We start from the raw sequence: 20,171 nt of genomic DNA, 5'->3' as shown, positions 1-20,171 counted from the left end.
AGAGTTTTCAGGCTCCAGTAAAGCACCTAAGTGCCAGACCCCGGACGGTTTGGAATGTCGTAGGCCTGAGTCTCCTAACTGCAAGGCTGACTCCACGGAGAGGTGACCAGGGCGACCCCTCCCGTCTACCAGTTTAAAATCTTGGAAAGTGCAGTTCGAATCGTCGTGGCCTTTGGTGCATTCAGTATATGCTGGGTGTAAAACCGAGTGTTTTTTTTCCCCAAACTAAAAAAAAAACAACAGTGCTAGCTCCTCTTCACCGCTCCTTGCCAACATGATTGACTTACTAGGTAAATTGTCACTACATAAGCTGATCACTGCAGAAAAATACCGACTATCCACGGGTAGTCTGGAACCAGCAGTAACTTAGCAACTACAGTAACTCCTACCACGGATGGATTTAAATTTTGTAACACTGGACGGGAAACTACATTTCCACGTGAAAAGACTTTCTTTGGTCTTATATTCAGGTGCTGTAGACCTCAAATTTTTCTTTTATGTTTTCGGTTGTCTCAAAACGCAGACGGAGAAGATTCCTTTGCACGTTGGGGTATCAGACAGTTAACAACTGCCCAGCAGCTCCTACACGTGCTCAGAGCTAGGGAAAGAAGGGGAAAATTAAAAAAGGGAAACTGCCAGGACTTAATATGTCTGCTCAAAACCACTTGGCTCTCCCAGGAAGGGCCTACCCGCTTCCAAAATGTCCGCCCGCAGTCCTGACGTCACTCAGTCGGCTAGATCAAGCCAGAAAGGCATTGCGCTCCAATCAGGGCTCAGCTCCCTCACCCACTGCCCTTGATTTGCGTCACTTCCGGTGGTGCAGCAGCCATTTTGTCAGTCGCCAGCGGATACCGCGCGCTGGAGAAGTGCAGTTCCTCCTGGTTACCAACTCGTCCGTTCTCCCTCTGCGCTGCGGGCGCCGTCGAAGAGCACTGCCCGTAGACACAACTGGTCCTTCCCATAGTACCGCCGCTGCTGTTGCATCCGCCCGGAGCTAGTGCGCTGTCTTCCTTCCCTGCCACTGACAGGCGCCTTCAGGGAGCCGCCGTCAGCGATGTCAAGCGAAGAAAGCTACCAGGCCATCCTGCGCTACCTGACGAACGAGTGCGAGCCGTACGCGCCAGGCACCGAGGGCAATGTCAAGCGTAAAATCCGCAAGGCGGCCGCTTGCTACGTGGTGCGGGACGGGACCTTGTACTACCAGCGGCGGCAACGGCACCGCAAGACGTTCGCCGAGCTGGAGGTGGTGCTGCAGCCCGAGCGGCGCCGGGGGCTCATCGAGGCTGCGCACCTGGGCCCGGGCGGCACTCACCACACCCAGCATCAGACCTGGCACGACTTGTCCAAGACGTATTGGTGGCGAGGTACGACCTCGCCCGCGGCGAGAGGGAGGGCGGGCTGGCGGCTTGGTCCCTGGCAAGGCCCGCAGGCAAAGGCAGGCCCGTCTGTGCATCCGCGAGTGTGAGGTTCCCCGCAGACTACCCCCGGACTCCACTAACCGATCTAGCCTAACCTGTGCCCGGCGGCAAAGCGCCTGCCAGGCATAGCCCAGAGGGTGGGGGACACGAAAGGAGCCGCACTTCCCACAGGAAGGAGGCCGGGGAAGCTGGGGGGCGGGCCCTGGCCTGGGGTGGGGCGAAGGGGGCTTCCCCGGGGGCCGGACCAGCCGCGGGGAGGGGCCGGGACGCGCGGGCTGCCTTGGGCCCGCCTCCTCCGGCCGCGCGGGATGAGGCGGCTCCTTCTTAGCGGAAGCTTTTGGGCGGCCGTTGCGGATGCTGCGCGCTAAACTCTTGTTTACGCTGATGGTTTTGGGGGTAGCAGGGTCCGCCCCTAGCCCAGCCGCTTTTTGCGATGCCTTCCCCTAGCTTGTCGGCCAGTGAGCTTGAGGTTTTGCGGACCTACTTATCAGGGTTCATGATTGTGCTGCGGCATAAATAAGGAATCTTGCAATTTTGTGCAGCAGTGATTTTGAGTGATTGTGGAGCCAATCATTTGAGCCTAGTTTTTAGGATAGGAATGTAATAGATGCTCTCAATTCTGGATATTTTAATGTCCTCCTCTTTGATATTGTGAAGAGCGCTTTGGAAACTGAGGCACTACGTCAACCCAGAAAAGATGTGGTTTCTGTGATTGTTCTGGTCCGGGGGAGTGTGGCTCTAGAGTTTAATTCTTTGGGAGCCAGATTAGGGAAGGAGAGAAAGGACCCTTGGTTGGTTGGTTGGTTGGTTGGTTTTTTTTTTACCGCCCTCTACAAAAAGTTGATGAGTATCCAGACTGTTCGGTTATAATTAGTAAAAGTTTGCAGGCCTATAGAAGAGGTTTTGTTAGGAAGGATTCCGTATGGCTCTACAGAAATTAACGGTAACTTAGCTGTGAGTTAGGAAGTTCGACTACAGAATAGTTTCTCGAAGTTCTTTTCAGTTTATGACATTTGTTGAATATTTCGTTCTGCTGCTTTCGTGTTTTCAAAAACAGTCCAGCTCTGTATTCTAAAATGCTTTCCCTTAATTTATATTACATTTTAAACCAATATCTAAATTGAGTTCCTGTAAAGAGACACAACTGTGAAGGAATAATACGAAGTAAATGCTGCAGTTTGTTAAGATTGATTTATTTAGAGATAAACGCCTCAGGTTTAATATTTTATGGCATGTTAACATAATTATAGCTGAAGAAAAACAGGTCAAGTTTTTACATGCAAGTATAGTGCTGAGCACTTATTTTCACATATTTGTGTATATGTGTTCAGTCGTGTCCGACTCGTTGTGACCCCATGGACTGTAGCCCGCTAGGCTGCTCTGTCCATGCAATTTTTCAGGCAAGATTTCTGGAGTGGGTTGCCATTCCCTTTTTCCAGGGGATCCTCCCAACCCAGAGATCCAGCCGGTGCCTCTTGCCTCTCCTGCGCTGGCAGGCGGATTCTTTACTTTTGTGCCACCTGGGAAGCCCTATCATATATTTAAGCTTCATCAAACCATGTAAATTGGAAACATTTATGTCTCTATATTGCAGATGGGAAAAAAGCACCAGGAGCTGACCTTTGGGATTTCAGACTTTTCTTTAATTATATGGTGCTAAATGAGGTTAATGTTCAGAATTTTCTTTCCCTAAATTGGTTATCTGTGAGTGATAACTAATCCAGTATTTTGGTTTTTTCAGTATGCAGTGTCTTAAAAGACAAAAACACCTGAGACTGTGTTTATGTTCGTCTTTTTAAAATAAGAAATACATTGTAGGTTGTGTAGAATTTTGAAGTCCTTTAAATGTCCAGACAGCTGTTCTCTTAAGTTTTGTAGTAAACCGCAGAACTCAGAGGCTCTGAGATCCTTTAAGAGAATCCCCAAAGTCAAAATTATATTCATAATACTAAGGCACCATTTTCGTTTTCACTCATTGTCTCAGGAGTATACAGTGGAGTTTATCACATGTGCTATATGGCATTGTATTGAATGCATATATGATCGTGTCTTTTGTTAAATGACACATAAAAAAACAGGCAAAACTGTAAAGTAGCACTGCTTTTCTCACTAATTTTTCTTATGTTTTGGTAAGTAGTATTTTTTGTATAAGTGCTATTTTTGTTAACATGTAGTGAGTTTATCATACTATTTTATCTCATTGGTTTTTTCTTAAGATGAGAATTCATAGGCAATAAGTATCAGAAGAGTTTGCTCTCGATTATTAGCTCTTCATTTTGATGTTTATTACATGAACACTTTGCTTATTTACTATAAATCTATTAAAATGAACAACACTAGGGACTTCCATGATAGTCCAGTGGTTCCTTGGTTAGGGAACTAAGATCCAGCATGCCCCTCAGGGCAGCTAAAAAGAAAGAAGAAACTAACAAAACTATATATAGAGAAAAATAAACGTCCTTAGGGAGAAGGAAATGGCAACCCACTCCAGTGTTCTTGCCTGGAGAATCCCAGGGATGGGGGAGCCTGGTGGGCTGCTATCTGTGGGGTCACACAGAGTCGGACACGACTGCAGTGACTTAGCAAACGTCCTTAGACCTGGAACTGATATTGATAAAACAAACACTTTTAATTATTAGTTTTTAATGTGTCATACACTGCAAATGGACTTTCAGATTTATATATTCAAAGTCCTGTAGACTATTTGGGAGCCAGTAGATTTGATCCATATAGATGCCAAGAAGAAAACTATTTCACAATCAAGGATAGTTTACTGGAATTCATTAATTATCTTGCTTTTTCCAGAATGCTGCCCTCATAAACACTGCCATTATATCCTGGTACTCGGGCTAGTTTGTAGCAACTTCACTTGTTTGAGCACAGTGAAAAACTCTCAGTGTCTAATGTTGACATATAGCAAATTAATTTAAGAATGTAAAATGTTAATAGATATAATTCTCACCCCCTTATTTTATCCTGTATTGTAATCCCATGCTGGAGTTTCAAAATAAGTGACTCCCCTGCCTCCGTCAAATGCTGACTCATGGGGATCTACAGTTACTGCAGAATGTGAAGAAAAAAATTGAATTAGTAGGAAAAAAGATTAAGCTACTAAAATCATGTAATAGGTTAAATTAGCCATAGGCAGAGCTTCCTACCCAAAGAACTGACTTGTTCTATGGGGATAAATCAATGCTGCCGTTATCTAATTTAGAAAAAGAGGGTGTAATCCTTGAAAATCCATCAAGAACTGGCTCTAGGTAAATACAGCTGTAGCTATTTTGTAACTTTGAAGAAAACAACCAAACGAACCTGAGTGACTAATACAGGAAGTAGCTAGAAATAGGAGCCAGTACTTGGGCCTCACCACTGATGGGGAGGGGAGAGGTTCTTGAACTGTTGACAGGAGCAGATTGTTCATTCTGGTAGATCTCTAGAGCAGTGGTTCTCAACCCTGCACAGTTTCGCCTTCCAAAGAACATCTGTGTCCAGAAACTTTTGGTTGTGGTAGCTGGTGGTGGTGTTTGTGGGGGTGGCTGTTGACTGACCTCTGGTTGGGTAGAGGCAGGAATGCTCCTGAACATTTCACAGTGTGCAGGACAGGACAGCCTGCTTACCTCTCCCTGCCCCGCAGCAAGAAGCATCTAGCCTAAAATGTCTACACTGTTGAGATTGAGGACCCCTGCCCTAGAGTGAGAAACTGTTCTTCAGGTTGTTTTATCAGAGGCCATTTACCTACTGGGCTCAGTAAAGAACCTCTTAATGCTAATCTGGTATTTTATGTAGACATTTTCAAGGTACCAGAAAAGTTGACCTTTGAGCATTTTCTAACACTTATGTAGTAGTAGTAGTTACCTTATATCAGATACTGTTCAAAGTGACTTAGAAATATTAATATTTTATCACTGTGACATTCTGTGAGGTAAGTGCTCTTATCCCCATTTTACAGATGATGATAACACACAGGCACAGAGAGGTTAGTAACTTGAACCATAGTCACAAAGCCGGTCAGTGGATTCTAATTTTCCTGCATTAAGTAGTTTTTGTTGTAAATTTGTTGTAATTACCCAGTCTCAAAATGAAAATACTCACTCAAATATATTGATGTCTCTTCAGTGATTAATTTGAGTCAGATTCTTTCAGCTTAATCAGCTCTAGGCAAGCTCTAGAGATCAAGTTCCTGAATCTGTAAAGCTGGATTTGAAATGATCCCATCAGAACACCAACACTTGAGTTAAAGGACCTGTGAAACAGGATGATTTCTTTGGAAATTGACCCACTCTAATACAGTAATTAATCATTTTATGTGTGTGCGCAACTTTTCCTTGTATTTTTCATTCTTATTTAAATTTTGTTTTGGCTGCACTGGGTCTTCCTTGCGGTATGTGGGCTCTCTGGTTGTGGAGCGCAGCCATAGTTCCCTGGCAGCTTGTGGAATCTCAGTTCCACAGCCAGGGATCTAACCTGATACCCCTTCTTTGGAAGACAGATTCTCAACCACCGGACCACCAGGGAAGCCCCAGTAGTTTTCATTTCGTTCATATGCTTTCTCTGTAATTTCTCCAGTGGTTTGAACTCAGCTGGTTGAGTTTGATTAATATTAATAAAATGTCTGCTGTATGCAGAATATGCTGAACTGTATAGCATTGTAAATTTTTTTAGAAATACAACCAAAGTTAATTAGAGCTGTTTCTTCTTGTCATCTTTATTATGGACTTGGAAATTTCCAGAGCAGCTCTTTATTTACTAAGTATGGTTCTTACTTAGAAATATATATATATATATTCTCTTATCTATTTCCTCTCCAACTCACATACCCATGTGTTTTTTACCACTTTAAGCATTTGTAAGTGTACAGTTGAGTGACATTAAATGCACACTGATCACATTGTTGTGCAGCCATCATAGCCACTCCTCTTCAGAAATGTTTCATTTCAACTTGTTTGTTATCAATCTGTTAAAACTTGCTTGCTATATCTAATATCGATGTAGACTTATTGTTGACTTTAATATTTTCAGAAACTAGAATGTAACCTCTTCCTCTCTTATCTGTGCACATATAAACACCTTTCTTATAAAAGTTGTATTTAACGCTAATATTTTTTGCTATATTCTGGGTGAGGGGTGGTGAACAAATAAATTGGGCAGATTTCTATGTTAACAGGTTACTGTAGAACTCAGCTTCTAATATGATGAAATTCATTTGTATAGCTATAAAAATCAGTGTAATTTTCTGAATTTATTCATCCAGTGTATACTTTTTTCTTTAGTAAGTATGGGAAACATATTTACTATATTTCTCAAATACAGTTTGAGAAATTTACTCAAATACTATCTGAAAGTTGTAATTCAAGGAACTTAGTATAATTTGTCATTTTGAAACTCTTTTCAGGAATTTACAATATAAGGATTCCCTAGTGGCTCAGCTGGTAAAGAATCCGCCTGCAATGCAGGAGACCTGGGTTTGATCCCTGGTTTAGGAAGATCTCCTGGAGAAGGGAAAGGCTACCCACTCCAGTATTCTGGCCTGGAGAATTCCATGGACTGTATAGTCCATGGGGTCACAAAGAGTCAGACACAACTGAGTGACTTCCACTTTTCACTTTCTGTATCATTTTAGATAACAAGTCTTTTCATTTGCATTTTAGTTGGGGATTGTGGGAGAAGTTCTGCCATAGGGATGGATAAATAGCATCCTGGCTCAATGTTTCAAGGTACATAGCATATCCTGAAAACCACATGGCTTCTCGGGGCAGACTTACGTAGTTTACTAGATGTAACTTAACTTTTAGGGCTTCATTTTTCTTGTCTGTAGAATGACAAGTAATTGGTGGTCCTCCCTTACAAGTATGATGGAGAGGGTATGTGTGCATGTGAAATACTCCTCCCTGCTTCCTTCTCCGCCCCCCGCCCCCCCTCAGCATGCTGAGTTAGAAATTGAAATTTAAAATAGGGTTTTGTGAATGGTTTGTGTATAATCAACTTTTGTTAGATTGTGTATTGTTGTTCCGTCGCTCAGTCATGTCCCTCTCTTTGCAACCCCATGGACTGCAGCACGCCAGGCTTCCCTGTCCTTCACAGTCTCCTGGAGCCTGCTCAAACTCATGTCCATCAAGTCAGTGATGCCATCCAACCATCTCATCCTCTGTCATCCCTTTCTCCTCCTGCCTTCGATCTTTCCCAGCATCAGGGTCTTTTCCTATGAGTCGGCTCTTTGTATCAGGTGGTCAACATATTGAAGCTTCAGCACTAGTCCTTCCAATGAATATTCAGGGTTGATTTCCTTTAGGATTGGCCGATTTGATCTCCTTGCAGCCCAAGGAACTCTCAAGAGTCTTCTCCAACACCACAGTTCAAAGATTGTGTATACTGTTACTTAATAAAACCCTAAAATCTTTGCTTTCAGAGATGAGATTTTACACCCATTAGTTTTGGTTGTGATCCTGTACAGGTTGCAGATTGGCTCCACCTGTTTTTTTTCATCTGTAGTTCAGGCTAACGGACATTATCCCCCTGGAATGTAGCATGTTCCAGGACACATTCAAGTACCCTTGCACTTGAATGTCCTTTGAGGGGGCAAGGAGTTAAAGCTTCTGATAACAAATGACATCCATCATATCCGCTCATACTCCATTGACCAAAACATGGTCCGGGCTCATATTCACAGAGTGGGATGCTATTAGCATGAGCCACAGTATTACTGTTTATGAAAGTCAAAGCAGTTGAATATTGACAATTTCATATAGTTCCTATTGCATAAGTGAGTTGAATCTGACGTGGAAATGGGCAGTGCTGCATAATCCTTCAATGGTGAGTAAATGCATGGTAAGAGTAAACAACAAAGCAGTCTGTCAGCATGGAAACAGATTGTCATTTATAACATGTCTTTGAAGAAAAAAATGCATCTTGGAGAGTTCACTCTACATCCTGTATGGCCATGCGTGTGTCTATACACATGCACTTGAATATGCATTCGTGTACAAAGATTAAATAATGAGTGTAATCTTTAGTTTTCAAATGAGAGCAGTATTAAATTTGACTAGTTAATTTTTATTTCATTGTAGGTATATTAAAGCAAGTCAAAGATTACATTAAACAATGTAGCAAATGCCAGGAGAAACTAGATCGCTCACGTCCTATATCGGATGCTTCAGAAATGCTGGAAGAATTGGGACTAGATCTTGAATCTGGGGAAGAAAGTAATGAATCAGAGGATGACCTGAGCAACTTTACTTCGCCTCCAACTACGGCTTCCAAGCCTGCGAAAAAGAAGCCAGTGTCCAAACATGAACTTGTGTTTGTAAGTGGAGCTTTCCATTCAGCTTTTACATCTGTAACTAGTGTTAGTATTTATAGTATTTTTTCTTGAACCTCTAAAGCTGCTTCCCTGTTGGTACCGTCACTGTTACATGTTACATGTGCTAAAGTGTTAGTCCTCACTTCTGTCAGACTCTTTGCCACCCCATGGACTGTAGCCCACCAGACTCCTCTGTCCATGGAATTCTCCAGGCAAGAGTACTGGAATGGCTTGCCATTCCCTCCTCCAGAAGATGTTCCAGACTCGAACGCCGGTCTCCTGCATTGCAGGCAGATTGTTTTACTATCTGAGCCACCAGGTACATGTGCTAAATGTTTGCTAATAGTGCCTCTTCCTTAATCATAAATTTTCATGTTGTTTCTTCTCCTCAGAATGTAACTTGTTGATTTGCTGTTAATTATTCCTCCCCTCGTCCTTTTAATTGGTGTATTGGTACAGGTAGCCAGAATACATTTCTGGAAGCAGTCTGTGGGTCATGCAGCAAGGTAAAATTAAGCTGGCTAGGTCTTTGTCGTTTGCCTGCATTAGTGTCTTACATTATCAGATAAATTTCTGACTAATAAGAGGAGGCAGTAGGAAATGAGATGTAGGTTTTCACTGGATCAAGTAAAGTGAACATAGCAGAAGATGGTGAGTACGACATATCTTTTTATGTAAATACACAGGTAATAAAAAATACTGGACTATTCATATTAGTGGAATATTTACAAATGAATGATGTGTCGTCTTTTAGATTTTGTTAAGGGTGAGAATACAAATGATATATAATGCAACTCTTGGTCTCCAACTTCTTTTGATAGGTTGACACCAGAGGAGTGGTGAAACGTTCTTCTCCAAAACATTGTCAGGCTGTCTTAAAACAGCTGAATGAACAGAGGCTCTCTAACCAGTTCTGTGACGTTACTTTGTTAATTGAAGGAGAAGAGTACAAAGCTCATAAATCTGTTCTGTCAGCTAATAGTGAATATTTTCGAGATCTTTTTATTGAGAAAGGAGCTGTTTCCAGTCACGAGGCAGTGGTGGATCTTTCTGGTAAGAATTTTCTGATACTCTTTGTTTGTTAATAAGTACATACTGGAAGAAGGGTGTGTGTATCTTACAAACTTAGGATCTATGCTCAAGGGGAAGAAGCCCATTTATAGCACCAGACTAAGCTGAACTGTAAGCTCCTTCCTTTTAGAGAGGTTTCCAAAGTAGATATATGAAAAGCCTGTCATCTCCTACCACTGCCTGTTAGGCAAGACAGTGGTAGCACTAGTAGAATTTCTGGGATTTACATTGTTAAAACAGTTTGAGAGAAATCCGTACCAAGTAAATATATTATTTTAAAATTGACTGACTGAATCTTACGTGTTGGACATATAATTATAAAGACTTCTATATGTCTATTGTTTTTCATTTTTTATGATTAATAATCATCATTCATGTAGATTTGATAATCACATTGTCAGTATAGAATAATCAGAATTCCAGATGTCTTTTTTCTTTTTTTAATTATCATTATTATTGGAAATGAGTAATTTGACTTTCTTTTGGCCTCAGTAGAATTTATATATTGGCTTAGGAATCAACAAATGAAAATTTAGGAAGCATTAAAATAGGTAACCTTGTTTATACATTTTCTTATACTGTTACTTTGCTGTAACTCTTAAATAAGTGACACCACTGTGTGAACTGTCATTTCCCCTTTCTGAAGCAAAAAAGTGACTTTATTCAGGTATATAATATTCACCTAGTTAGTCACTGATCCTTTTCTATCTTACTCTGGAAAGGTAAATTCGTATATTTTTTCTTAATAGTAGCTTTATGTTTAATTACTGAAAAAAGATTTCTCAGGTATCCACTTTGTGCAGGGAACTGGCCAGACTCTAGGGATACAGTGATGAACAGAAGCTTTTATGAAGCATAGAGGAGCATTACATTCTAGATTTGATATTTACTTTGGTGATTCAGAGGAAAAAATAGTCTTATTCTGGGCCATCTGAATAATAAAACTTATCACAAGTATAGTCTTGCTATATTAGCTTTGAAATTTTTTCTTTATCTTCCTTGCATCTGAAGCAGAAAGAAGATTGCTGCTCTCTTGTTTCTCAGCAGCTTACAGCAAATGAAATCTCTGCTTCCCAGATAACTGCAGCACAGCATCCTGTCATTATTTCAGGAAAATACCTCGATTATTCTTCATTCCATATGCTTATTTTTATATTTTGTTCAGCAAATAGCAATAGCAAGTAAAGTAGACATTATTAAAATCTTTGTTTGATTTTTAAATAGACTAATTGTAAGATATATGTAAATATTTTAAAATGATACAATGTACATGTTTTCTTGTTACCTACTTTAATATTGTTGAATACATTGTTGTTTATGCTTTCAAAAATTTCTTCCCTACTCATTCATAAAGGTACTTTCATGTATTATAGTTTCTCATTCATATTTAACTTTTAATCTGTTTGGAATTTTTTTAATGGTGTGAGATAAATATTTGATTTCATTTTTTACCATTTTGATAACTTATCTCAGAATTTAGTGAAAACTTCCTCTACCTACCCATCCACCATGCAAATTCTCTTAAAAAACAAATGTTCACATGTTTGGTACTGATTTTACATTTTTTTGTAGTCTGTTGGGTGTCTTCCCCCCCCCCCCCAAATTGCTTGGTGTACCTTATCTTTATAATAATAATGGAAATCTTCACCTTTGTCATTCTGGTGAGTCTTAGTTGTTCATAGCCCTTTGCTCTTTCACATAAACTTGAAGCAGCTTATCTACTTCCATAAAAGTCTTGCAGATTAAAAAAAAAAATTATTTCTTTATTTGGCTGTTCTGGGTCTTAGTTGTGGCATGTGGGACCATTAGTCATGTCATGTGAACACTTAGTTGGAACATGTGGGATCTAGTTTCCTCACCAGGTATCAAACCCATGCCCCCTGCATTGAGGGCATGGAGTCTCAGCCACTGGACCACCAGAGAACTCCCTTGCACATCTTTTGTTAGATTATTTCAAGGTAGTTTATACTTTTTGATACTATTATAATTTTTTAAAATTATATAATCTCTGATTTATTTTTATTAATTGTTGGTTACTAAATACAGTAGTACTGCTTAATTACCTTAGTCATTCGGACATCTACCTATAGATTCTTTGAGATTTTCCATATAAAACAAATATATTATGTGCTAATAGTAATGGTTTTGTTTCTATCTTTCCAGTCCTTATATTTTTAACTTTTCCCCATAACTTTATAGTGCCATTTAGAACCTCAAAAAAAATAGCAGTTGAATAGAGGTAGTGATAAAGAGTTCACTTATTCCCATTCTAAAGAAAAGGTGTTTTTGTTTTTTTTTTACTGTGAAATATATTGTTTGGTAAATGTTTTAAATAGATAATCCTTTACCCTCTTTAACATTAAGGAAATTCCCTCTGAAATAAATGTGGACTTACCGCTTTACTTTTTCTCTGTCTGTTGAGACCATCTTTATTTTTTCATTCTGTTAATATGGGAGATTTTACATCGGATTACTAATGTTAACCCAGTTTTTCATTCCTGAAATAAATCCACTTTAGTCATAACATATCATATTTTGTACAAACCTCTTAGAATGGTTTGTACAAACTGGTTTAGAGTACTAACGTTAGACTGTTTGCATCTGTACTTAGGAGTAATTTTTCTTTTTCACAGTTTGTTGTGTCGGCTTAATCTTATAAACTGTGTGTTCCTTCCAGTTTTTTACATTCACTGAAGTAGCTAACGATGAAATTAATTTATCTCTTGAATATTTGTTAGAATGATGGCTCAAATTGACTGGGCCTGTAGTAGACTTTTGGGCAAGATATCTAGCTACTGATTTTGACACATTTAATAGTTAGGAAATTATTCTATAGATTTTCTATTTCATCTTGAGTAATTTATAGAAGGTTGTGTATTTGCCATGATATGTCTCTTTCATCTAAATTTTCAAATTTATTGGCACAATTTTTTTTTTTTTTTTTGGCCATGCTGTGCAGCCTGAAGGATCTTAGTTCTGGGACCAGGGATGAAACCCAGGCCCTCCACAGTGAAAGCTGAGTCCCAACCACTGGACTCCCAAGGAATTCTGGCACAAAAAAAAAGTTTTTCATGCAGAAGAAATTCAGCAAGAGGCAGAGTGATAGGCAAGAAATAGATTTATTAGTGTAGGATGTTTGTAAGAGATGCCAGCTATCAGGCAAGGAAGCTCTGCCCCAGCATAGAATTTTTTTATATCCTTTTATAAATGCTTCCAATGACTGTAGATATCTCTTTCATTCCTTGTGCATTTTCTCTCATTTCAAAAATTTTTTTTACTAAAGTTTTACTGGCTTAAAAAAAAAAAGTTGGCAAACTAAAACTTGCATGCCAAATCTTGGCCCACTGACCACTTTTGTAAATAAAGTTTTATTGAGACAACCACACCCATTCATTTGCATATTGTCTCTGGCTGCCTTTGAACTTACAAAGGGGGAATTGAATAGTTGCTAGAAAAACCAGTGGTCCACAGAACCTAAAATATTTGCTTATCTGGCTATTTACAGGAAAACTTTCTTTACCCTTTGGCCAGACATAATTTTTAAATGTTAAAAACCTAACTTATGCAGATACTGTAGTTCAAGGTCATTAATTGCAGAAACCACTACAGTGTTAAAACTGCTTCTTATAGAATTCCCAAGAATTGTATATGTTGTCTTTGAACCAGAGAAATGACTTTGCTCAAAATGAATTTGCTGATGGATGAAAAACTGGTTAATACCCTATAGAGAAATAAACCAATAAAATTTTGGAGTTACCTATACAACCCTGACAGAAATAACTTCTTCTTCTTCTATAATTCATTTGTGCTTGCTATTACTTTTCTGTAAGTTAATTTTTACAGAGTTGTAAAATAGTCTAGTCAGTAGCAATCAATGGTGTTTGCTCAGCACTGCTCTTAAAGAATACTTGACTCCAAAGATATATTATACAGTACAGGGAATAACTACAAGCAGAAGTATAACCTTTAAAAATTGTGGGACACTGTTGCACCTCTGAAACATATAATATTGTATGTCTGCTGTACTTCAGTAAACAAAAGCCCAGTAATCCTTTTTACCTATTAACCAAATTTTTTAAACTGAAGTATAGTTGATTACAATGTTGTAGAGCATTACATTAATTTCTGCTGTACAGCAAAGGGATTTTGTTTTATATATATATTCTTTTTAAATACTCTTTTCCTTTATGGTTTATCACCGCATAGTATGTTTCTTGTGCTATACAGGACGTTGCTATTACCAATCCTGTTATATAGTAGTTTTCATAGGCTAACCCCAAACTCCCCCCCAGTCCTCCTCCACTCCCCTTTACCATTGGCAACAAGTCTGTTCTCTGTGTGTCCATTTCTGTTTTGTAGGTAAGTTCATTTGTGTCATATTTTAGATTCCAGGTGTATGTGATACCATATAGGATTTGTCTTTCTCGCTCTGATTTCACTTAGTATGATAATTGCTAGGACCATCCATGTAGCTGCAATTAATGGCTGAGCAACATTTTATTGTACGTATGTACCACATCTTCTTCATGCGTTAATCTGTCAGTGGACAGTTAGATTGTTTCCATGTCTTAGCTATTGTAAATAATGCTGCTGTGAATATATAGGTGCATGTATCTTTTTCAATTATAGTTTTGTCTGGAGATATGCCCAGGAGTGAGAATGATGGAGATCATATGGCAACTGTGTTAATAATTTTGGGGGGACCCTCCATATTGTTTTCCACAGTGGCAGTGTTGAATGTCTTTTCATATGCCTATTGGCGATCTGTATGTCTTCTTTGGAGAAATGTCTTATTTAGTTCTTCTGTCCATTTTGTGATTGGGTTTGTTTTGTTGATGTTGTTGTATGAGCTGTGTGTGTTTTGAAGATTAAACCGTTGTTGATCACATTGTTTGCTCCCTTTCCATAGGGAGCAAACCTTTCCTTTTTGTTTGTGGTTTCCTTTGTTGTGCAAAAGTTTGTAAGTTTGATTAGGTCCCATTTGTTTATTTTTGCTTTTACGTCTATTGCCTGGAGAGATTGACCTAAGAAAAAAAACCTTGGTATGATTTATGTCAAGAAATGTTTTGCTGATGGTCTCTTTTAGGATTTTTATGGTGTCATGTCTTATATTTAAGTCTTTAAGCTATTTTGAGTTTATTTTTGTGTATCATGTGAAGGAGCGTTCAGATTTCATTGATTTATGTGTAGCTTTCCAACATGCCCAACACCCTTTGTTGAAGAGACTTCTTCCTATTGCATATTCTTGGCTCCTTTGTTGAAGATTAATCGGCCCTAGGTTTATGGGTTTATTTTGGGCTCTCTATTCTGTTCCATTGATCCATATGTTTGTTTTTGTGCCAGTACCAAACTATTTTAATTGCTGTAGCATTGTATTTATTGTCTGAAGCCTCCCTCCTGCTTTGTTTTTTTTACTCAGGATTGCTTTGGCTATTCTGGATCTTCTATGGTTCCCTATAAATTGTAGGTTTATTTGTTCTAGTACTGTGAAAAATGTCATGAGTAATTTAATAGGGATCACATTTAATCTGTAGATTTCTTTTGGTAGTATGATCATTTTAACAGTATTCTTCCATGCTTCTGAATTGACTTCAACTTAGAAATTAAAAAGGTACTAGGTAAAAGACCAAAGTGCATTTTTCTTTAAGAAATATTCTTTCTTACTTCAAGCTTATTAACTTAATTTCATAATTTGTAGCAGTATTAATATGGCTTCAGCCAACTTAATTATCAGCTTTCCTAGGAATGACAGATTAGCGATGTTAGTCATGTTGATGTGATGTTTCCCCAACTTTCAACCTGACTCCTAGTACATCTCATAGGTTAAGGCTTCCTTGTATGCTTGTTACTTGCTTATCCCTTATTTGCCTATGTAAAAGGACCACATTTTATGTATCTTCAGTCAAAACTGAAAATACTGCAAACATGAGTTTTTAAAAGGTTGCTTTGGCCCTCTGTCATTTTTAATAAAAGATCTCTTAAGATAAATTATTACATATAAGAAAACAAGGCACAATAAAGTGTGTGTAAATCGATACCTGTTGTAAGAAGAGACAGAAGAGTATTTATTGGGCTGTATAAAGAGACTCTTAAAAAGCTGTATAAACTGTTAATTCGTTTTGGTTATGGAGATGGAATTGGACTTACAACCATGTAATCTTCTAATTTCTGAATCATGGGAATATTAACAATGGTCTTTGAATGTGAAGTACTGAGAACTTAGAATGGAACTGATCTTATTTTCTCACATAAAATGGGAACCTCATGCCTGCTGCTGCTGCTAAGTCGCTTCAGTCGTGTCCGACTCTGTGCGACCCCAGAGACAGTAGCCCACCAGGCTCCCCTGTCCCTGGGATTCTCCAGGCAAGAACACTGGAGTGGGTTGCCATTTCCTTCTCCAGTGCATCAAAGTGAAAAGTGAAAGTGAAGTTGCTCAGTCATGTTTGACTCTTTGTGACCCCATGGACTGCAGCCTACCAGGCTCCTCCATCCATGGGATTTTCCAGGCAAGAGTACTGGAGTGGGGTGCCATTGCCTTCTCCAGTGCCTGGTGTGTAGTAATTTGTCTTATTCCTTAGACCAAAGATAAGCAAACTATAGCCTGAAGGGCAGTCCTCCCTTCTTTTCCTCCATAAAGTTATATTGTGACATAGCCACACTCCTTTACATACATGTTACAATACGTGGTTTCTCTTTGCAGCTACAGTGGCAGAATTAAGTAGTTGAAACAGATGCCTTATTGCCTGCAGTATTTATTATCTGATTCTTGACAGAAAAATTTTGCCAACCCTCTGCTATAGACCTTGTTTTAAAATTTTTAGTAATAGAACACTTTGTTCACAATCAAATTTTTATATGAGCTTCTGTTTTGAAATGCACAGCTGTGTTTACTGCAGTGAGGTTAGGGGACGGGTTGGTTGGACCCTGCCTACTCACCTGCCTCCCTCTCTTTTTGTACCCTCCGTTCTCCAGCAGCTGTTTCTTGAGGGGAATTTGAGGAACCCCCGGGGTTCTAAGGAGTACAGTTTGAAAATGACTGCCTTACAACAACTCTTTGAGGTAGTAAGTGTGATATTATTTTCTATTTTAGGTATTGAGAGACACAACTCATGGAAGTGAGTTAGTCAAGGCTTAATAAGCAACCAGAGCTCAAAACAATTCCAGAGTGTTTTAATTTCAGAATAAATGGTTATATTTGCCTTTATATTATATTTTATATTGTCATGAAGATACATTAGTTGTTTTTACAAGGTGTTTTAGTGGTGATTTGACTTTTTTGTCTTTCATCTTCCTTGTTTCACATAGGTTTTTGTAAGGCTAGTTTCCTTCCTTTACTGGAATTTGCCTATACTTCTGTGCTAAGTTTTGACTTCTGTAGCATGGCTGATGTAGCCATCTTGGCTCGTCATCTTTTTATGTCAGAAGTTTTAGAAATCTGTGAAAGTGTGCATAAACTAATGGAAGAGAAGCAGCTAACAGTGTATAAGAAGGGTGAAGTACAAACAGTTGCGTCTACACAGGACTTACAAGAACAAAGTGGAGGTCCAGCACCTCCCGTGGCCAACACAGGAACCACAACAACTTTATCCACTGAACTTGGGGACTGTGAGATCGTGCTACTGATGAATGGAGAATTGCCAGAGCAGAATGGAGAGCTAGGACAACAACCCGAGCCCCGCGTTTCTTCACAGGCTGAAGCCACCGTGTCGCCTGTGGGCTGTGTAACTGATTCCCAACCTGAAATGGAGTCTGTTGATTTAGTAACAAAAAACAACCAGACAGAACTGGGAACTTTAAACAGCAGAGAAGATAGAACAGTTTCTAGTACTCTTCCTAAGCTTCCACAAGAGAATGTCATCAGTAGCTCTCCAGGAAACACTGATACAGGAAATAATACAGCAGCTGAGGATATCTGTGCTGAAGACATTTCAGAGCATAGGCAGGACCTTGACCCGTCCTCAAAAGATGAGGAAAATCGAGCTGAACCGACAGCACTGATGGACCATAGCCCCGATGATGATACTTACAGAAGCAGACTTCGGCAGCGTTCTGTTAATGAAGGAGGATATATCCGACTACACAAAGGAATGGAGAAGAAGCTGCAGAAACGGAAAGCCATTCCCAAGTCAGCAGTTCAGCAGGTATGATGAAGAAAGAGTTCACCTTTGTAGTTTTACTTTTAGGTTGAAAGCATTCTATTGATAAATTTATGGTGAAAAAATATTTTGAGGAGGAGGGGAGTGGGTGCAGGAAAGCAATTTAATGTTTTAAATACCAATGTTATTAATAAGGTAATGTGAATTTGAGATAGTTAAATTTGGATTGTGTTTTCTGTTCCTTAATCAGGTGGCTCAGAAATTAGTTCAAAGAGGAAAAAAGATGAAACAGCCAAAAAGAGATGCTAAAGAGAATACAGAAGAAGAAGCATCCCATAAATGTGGGGAATGTGGAATGGTTTTTCAGAGACGATATGCCCTTATAAAGCACATACTGAAACATGAAAGAGCTAGAGATTACAAGTGTCCAGTAAGTATCTGGAAAGCTAATTATAAATGGCTCTAACTTCTTTATAAATAGAATCCAGTTTACTGCTTTGTTATTATGCTACCATTTGTATTCTCCTTCTCCCTTATATTGCTGTCATAGTTATCTGCTGATTGATACATGTCATGTTCTTGTCAAAAAATGTTCAGTGACTTACCTCTGCTTCTTCCGTAGAAAGATGACAGTACAATGATCTTTTTAGAAAGTTCATAGAGAGGCAAAAAGAACAGGAGACCATAGCAACTAAATTCTGGCCTCTGATACATAAATGTAGTCTTTTTTTTTTTTTTTTAACTGTACCACATAGCACTCGAATCCTAGTTCCCTGACCAGGGATCAGACCTATGCTCCGTGGAAGTGTGGGGTCTTAACCACTGGGCTGCCAGGGAAGTCCCTCGATGGAGTCATTGAGTCAGTAAATGTGAAAGGGCCATTCCCAGCCTTTCAGCATGGAAAGCTAAGAACCAATCCAAATTGTATTGCAGAACTGCCAGGAGGTTCAGGAATTAATGATACTAGTGACCTTGAAAGTAGAGGTAAGGCTGATGGTTAGAAAGTCTTTTTAAGAAGCAAGTCGATCACTACCACCATGCCTTCAGTCAAAGATCCATCTTCTATTCTCTGAAAAAGATAAAACCACAGCTGCTCTAGAGAGCACTGTGGATACGAGGGTGAATGTATCAGTGTGGTATACCCAACAAGGGAAAGTAGAAGCTTCTATACTATAGAATATTGAAAGTGCTCTTTCCCTACTCAAGTCCTGGAATGTTAACAGCCAAACCCTTAACCTTAAAATAGAAAGATTTCTTAGAGATGAGAAATCTAAAGCCCAGTTAAGAAAAAGACCTAAAGATACCACTCACTAAAGCCAGGGGTTGACTGTTTACATCCCTACTTACACACAAGTTCCAATTAGTTGTTTTTTTTTTTTCCCCAATTAGTTTTTAAATGTCTTACTCTGAAATGTGAATAAATATCAGGTATACAGACTCCTGACAAATATTTCAAGCAAAAAGCAACTTTGAGGAATTTAAGACTATGCAGTTAGAAGAAAACTAAAAAAAAAAAAATGCACATAAAACCCAAAACACAAGTATGATTTATATTAGCTCTAATGTCCAAGTAATTCTAAACAGCATGGAGAGAAAGAATTAATGCAATGAAAAAAACATTTTAGAACTCGAGCATAGAAGTTTCCTTGTTAAAAGGACATGTCAGATGTTCAGAATCATGGTTTAAAATAATTCTTTACCAAATGCATTATGAAATTTCTGAATCAGGGGACAAAGAAAATCTTACAAATTGGAAGAGAGAAAGGAAAAGGGTTAGAATAGTTTCAGACATTTCAGTAGCAACAGTGGAAGCTAGAAGATAAAGGGACAATATCTTTACTATTATAAAAGGAAATGATTTCTAACTTGAAGTCAATAGTCAGACTATATTTGTGATGGTATAGTAAGAACAGTTTTAAGACTTGCAAGGTCTGCAGAGTTTTACCCCCTAAATTCCCTTTCTCAGAAAGCTGTTGGTAGAGGTATTCCACCAAAATGATCAAGACATGGGAAGTGGAAAACATGGGGTCCAATCTGTGAAACAGTTGCACCAGTTTGGAACACAGCATAGTGCTTTGATGGAGATATCCCACAAGGTGATGTGTTCAGACCTTCTCTCAGCCAACAATTGAGGCAAGGTTTGACAACAGACTAGCAGTAAATACAAAGAGAAGTAAAAGGGAAAGCAAAAGGAAAGGGAAGAAAATCATACTGTACTGTATTGTCCAGCTGTAATAACATGTACATCATCCAAATAATGTAAGCACTGAAATTGATCTCACCAAAATG

The 20,171-nt window shown here is 39.0% G+C and overlaps 1 protein-coding gene across 1 annotated transcript in view; it reads left to right on the top strand.

Moving 5' to 3' along the window:
- Nucleotides 1-791: 791 nt before the first annotated feature.
- The window catches only part of ZBTB11 (zinc finger and BTB domain containing 11), a 29,861-nt gene continuing 10,481 nt past the window's right edge, over nt 792-20,171 (top strand). The window contains exons 1-5 of the mRNA XM_069552278.1: nt 792-1,364; nt 8,483-8,718; nt 9,537-9,768; nt 17,092-17,927; nt 18,133-18,312. Of these exons, the coding sequence (XP_069408379.1) occupies nt 1,055-1,364; nt 8,483-8,718; nt 9,537-9,768; nt 17,092-17,927; nt 18,133-18,312 (1,794 nt within the window). The 5' untranslated portion in view covers nt 792-1,054. The remainder of the gene's footprint in view (nt 1,365-8,482; nt 8,719-9,536; nt 9,769-17,091; nt 17,928-18,132; nt 18,313-20,171) is intronic.

This window comes from Ovis canadensis, chromosome 1 (assembly GCF_042477335.2).
Source record: "Ovis canadensis isolate MfBH-ARS-UI-01 breed Bighorn chromosome 1, ARS-UI_OviCan_v2, whole genome shotgun sequence".
Classification (NCBI taxonomy): domain Eukaryota; kingdom Metazoa; phylum Chordata; class Mammalia; order Artiodactyla; family Bovidae; genus Ovis; species Ovis canadensis.
Note: the sequence above shows the minus strand (reverse complement) of the source record. Positions and strands in the feature narration are given on the sequence as shown.